The 4747-nt window shown below is 35.2% G+C and overlaps 1 protein-coding gene across 1 annotated transcript; it reads right to left on the minus strand.

Annotated features, from left to right (window-relative positions):
* Positions 1-905: 905 nt before the first annotated feature.
* On the minus strand, positions 906-4503 carry LOC122057929 (palmitoyl-acyl carrier protein thioesterase, chloroplastic-like). Its single transcript, XM_042620294.1, has 6 exons — positions 4114-4503; positions 3570-3703; positions 2785-2898; positions 2467-2650; positions 2291-2359; positions 906-1141 (listed from the first exon to the last, which is right to left on the minus strand). The coding sequence occupies exons 1-6, from the start codon at positions 4501-4503 to the stop codon at positions 911-913; spliced, it is 1122 nt and encodes a 373-aa protein (XP_042476228.1). The 3' UTR covers positions 906-910.
* Between the last annotated feature and the right edge of the window lie 244 nt (positions 4504-4747).

Raw genomic sequence — 4747 nt, forward strand, 5'->3', positions numbered from 1 at the left:
GATGGCAATGCCGAAGGTGGGGAGTTTTAGAGTCAGGGTTTTTATGCATGTATTTTTCATTTCCATTCATTTTCTTGATTAATAAAATTCTCAATTTCTAGCAAAAAAATAAAAAATCCTCAAGGATCAATGTCGATGGTAGGCCATTTAGGTTGCTAAAGAATTTTCAAATTTCTATGGAAGCATCTTATCCAACCTTCCAACAAAACAACATTCTTTCTATCTTATTACAAAATATGGAGAAAAGAATGTTTCTCAGTATTACTCTCCTGTACCTTGATATGGGAGCATGACATATGACCACCCTACCCCCTCTTGGATGCTTGGGTGCATGCTGAGAGGCTGCCATCATTGGCCTCATATTCGCTTAGAGGCCACACAACTAAGCATCATTATCTATAGAATTTAAATAAATACATAATATATATAATTAAATACGCACACACACACATATATATAATTGTTTATTCAAAAAATTATTAAAGCATCAAATTGATACATGAAAGTTATTTTTTGTTTGAGAAGTGATAACTATGTGTTGACGACCCACAAGAGTAACATGCCTAACTAGATATTATTAACTTCGATAACTAGTTTTTTAGAGAAAGTTCTTTTTTTCTTTCCATTGGGTTAGAACATTCACCACTCCATCCTAAAGTTCATAAACCCTTATAGGATTTTAGTATGTCCCCTCAAAATACCCTATGGATACTTGATTATTTTTTTCCTTTTTCCTTCATGAAAATTCATAAATTTGATATTATTCCTAAACATCTGTCTGATATACAAATTATACATATCTATAGACATCAAAATAGCAACATAGTAGCAAATTTAAACAAACTTTCTAATTGTCATTATTATCATCCACAAGGCCACGATCATTTAAGTCCTTGGTTGTTAGCATATTTTATGTAGCTCTCCACTTGGTCCTTCCTTTCGCAACCACACCTCCATTCTCAAAACGCAGAAAGTGGAAGCACTCATGAAGACCACCTCCGCCAGCACCTACCAAGCAGTACTCATCATCAGTTGCTTGACTAGTTAAGGACTGCAGCGCATCATCCATCCTACATTCCCTCCTGTACTCTATTTTCATCTCACAAATCTCATGGCTCTTCAACATCGCTATGGGAACACTCTGCATTAATATCACCAGGGAATCAATCAATGTCAAGATAAAACATAAGAAATGCCTCTGGCTTTCAACTCCTTTGCCAGGCTAGAGTTGCGCCAAGGTATTTAAATCTTGGGAATCGGATCATTATGGTGTCTGTTGATATCTTTGTTTCAAGTATCGGTCTGGGATCGGTCGTATCGGATTGGTAGTGCTGAGATCGATCCCCGATCCCTGATCGATTTAGATCGTTTCAGGGGTAAAATAGTAAAAAAAAAATAGTACGTTTTATAAAAAGTAGGGGCAAAATCGACCGCTACCCACTAATCCGATCCGATCTGATCCAGATGAGTATCGGATCGGTATCGGCAGAGACCGATACCAATACCAATATCATCCCTAAATCCTTGGTTGATATCGATACGATGTCGGTATATATTGATCCTATGGGTTTGAATAGGTTGGTTTTTTTCACTATTTTTTAATAAAAAATATATATCTTTACAATTTTATGCTTGATGCAAAAACTAATATCTGATCCTAGATCTTCCCGAGAAAGTATCAGCTAATACAAATACGATCTGGCTAGTTTGAATCCACAAAACCATCGAACCAATAGACACTGAAACAAGTCGAATTAAACCAGAGCCATTATTGGATCATGTTTGATGGTGGGGTTTTGTGAAACCAAAATCAAATTGGACCGCATCTAGACCAATAAGACAACAAATTAAACGAAAAAAAAGAAGAAAAAAACTGATATGACCCGATAAGAAATCGATAGCAACCCAAAATACATTAAAAGAAACATACATTTTTTTTTCATAAAAGTACATTAAAAGAAACATACATTTTTTTTCATACTTTTTGAATATATTTATATGATAAATCAGAAACTAAACCAATAACAAATCGGTAAAAGAAACTTAACCGAAATCGATGCACTTTTGTGATTTCACTCGTTCTCATATGAAAACCATGAACGCAAATCAAAATCAATCCAAACCAAGCGATTGACACCTTTTTAAGTTTTAAAAAGGAAAGTTGAAAAACGAACAAATCAAGGATCTAACCCTCTTTCAATGTAAATCCACACTTGGTCATTGCCAGAAATTTCCATGGCTGCTTTCAATGAATGAATTTATATTTTGGCCAAAAAAAAAAAAATCTTACCTCAAGCATCAACCCAATGTATTTCACATTGTTCACGTGTTGATTGGCATCCAAATCATTCCAACGAGGCTGCAGATTATTTAAAGAGCTTAAAAAATCATTATTAAAGAAGTAAAATAAAATACCAAAGCTGGAATCTTGATGGGATATATCCCAATAATTAATCTCATACTTACGGTTAGACTGGTTCGAACACAATCCATTCTGTTGCTGTCAAACTTTGCTATTGATCTACTGCTGTCCTCGTGATCATCTGGAATAGGAATAGGACACTCTATGTAATGACTTTCCATTTCTCTTCTGACCTCCTCTGGAATTTTAGATAGTTTTCTTGTTTCTTTATTCATCGCTTGGAACGTACTGATTAAATATCAATATCAAAATAGGAATTAGAACCAAAAAAAAAACTTACATAGAGAAACAACACCTAAATATAAAACAGTAGCTTAATTGTAAGTTCATGAATTAGTTGAGATGAAATTACTAATTCGAACCTCGTAGCTCGTGCGAGACTTTTTCCATTTTGGCGATCACGAATAATCCAATCAGTTCGCTGGCCATTCTTTTCAGATGCAATAAACCAATTATCAACTTGTACTTCGTCACCCCTTCAATTCAATTAAAATAATTCAAAACGTCACTTATCGAATAATTAGTCATGTGTTAAATTTCAAAATCTAATGTCGTCAATTATCCTCTTGTCAAAACGAATGAAACTTAACATGTGAGAAAAGTATCTAAGGTTAACTTGTCAACAAAATTCAGGTCACATTTGATCAGTCATTTAATAAGTGTTAGCACTTAAAATAAGTATATAAGAAAATTTCCTACCATGGATACGTAGGAATTAAGCTCCCATCAACCACAAAACAAATGCAATAAGATCATTTTTTATCAACAACCATCCTACTCATTAAAAAAACAAGTTGGGACAATACCATCAATATTCCCCTTCTTGTTGTAAGTGATTTAGTCCTTTTTATTAAGAAGCAAGTATAAATTTTTTATTATTATTAAATTTTCTATTTGCATGCTTTTTCACTAGAAACAAACAGAAATTTGAAGGAAATTAAAATTTGTCCTGAATGGAGGATGTACCATAATGAGCCAGACAATGGACCCACGAAGGGGCAGATCAGAACCCAAAAAAGGGCCCATTGAGTCACTTTATTATTACCATTAATCTATTAATATTATAACAAGTAGAGTGAGGTACGAGGGTCAAACTATTGTATAAGGCGGTTTAATTTTATCACATTCATAAACCTCTTGAACTTACCAAGAAGGATAGTGATCCACAACAACATGCATCTTAGATAATACCCATATCAGGTTCCTTCCACTCATCGCTGGTGTTGAACCCAAGCCATCTTTTAAAATCCCCATACTTTTAATATGATTTAGAGCTGTTTCCTGCACAATATCACAGGGATGGATTTGCATAATTAGAACATAATTAAAAATAAAATAAATGTTAACGACAAGTCTTCTGCCTGAACTACTCAACTTTCACTGAAAGCAGTGAAGAAAACATAAAAAACACCTCGTGTGGGTGACCCAAGGTGTACCTAGTGAGAATCGAGCTTAGGACATCCAAGTTTATGGCTCGTACTAAGTTCATTGCTCACCAACTGTATTTATATATAATTAAAACATCTAGAAAAATAAAACAATAATCTCCCTCTCTCTGTCTGAGAGCTTCACCCAGATAGGTGACAGGGCTCCTCTATCAGGGAGACCCACCTCAGGTATGCTCATGTGGGAATGGTGAAAACCTAACAAGTGTCAATAATATGAATTAATCTCTAAAAGTTAAATCAAACCTGTAAAAGATTCAGTAAAGTCTCTATGGTTGCCGTATGATTAGGGCCCATATCATAAGATCTAATAGTGAACTTCTCACAGAAAATACGCCTGTCCTTCCCAACCTCTTCAAGAGCAAATGGGTCGGCAACTATAACCATGGGCTCTTCCCTCTCCTTTCTGTCGAGTAGCTTCCACAGCTTCTGAGGTTCCATCTTCAAGGTTGTGGACCCAACCCCATCTTTTGTGGAAGTTGCTCTAGCAGAGGAAGAAGAAGAAGAAGAAGACTTCATTCCATTAGTACCCAAAGAGTCGACTTTTCTTCCAAGCATCATCCTTGTAGTTCTCTTCGCCGGAGTAGATACCGGAGATGGAAAAAGCAATGTGATGCCGGCAATGGTTGCAGCCATCTTAAAGCTAAAACTAAAACACTTCTATTGTATCTGGACTTCTGTAAATCCTTGAAGTTGTACCTTCTGGTGCCATATACTAGCCTGCTTTTATAGACCACCCCACCTGCCTTGGCATTTTCTAATTTCATATTCTTGTTGAAGACCCATTCTGTTTTTTTGTAGAATTTTTGAAGACCCATTCAAATCATTGAATTTGGTAGATTCTATTGGCATTTAATTAAATTCTGTTGGCATTTAATTC

Source organism: Macadamia integrifolia, chromosome 12 (assembly GCF_013358625.1).
Source record: "Macadamia integrifolia cultivar HAES 741 chromosome 12, SCU_Mint_v3, whole genome shotgun sequence".
NCBI lineage: Eukaryota > Viridiplantae > Streptophyta > Magnoliopsida > Proteales > Proteaceae > Macadamia > Macadamia integrifolia.

Bases quoted from the DNA above. Each gene is read 5' to 3' on its own strand.
- LOC122057929 (XM_042620294.1), bottom strand. From the start codon at position 4,503: ATGGCTGCAACCATTGCCGGCATCACATTGCTTTTTCCATCTCCGGTA. The intron at 3,704-4,113 runs GTTTGATTTAAC...GATATTGTGCAG, and splicing joins CTTTACTGAATCTTTTACAG to GAAACAGCTCTAAATCATAT. The intron at 2,360-2,466 runs GTAAGTATGAGA...AATAATCTGCAG, and splicing joins GTGTTCGAACCAGTCTAACC to CCTCGTTGGAATGATTTGGA.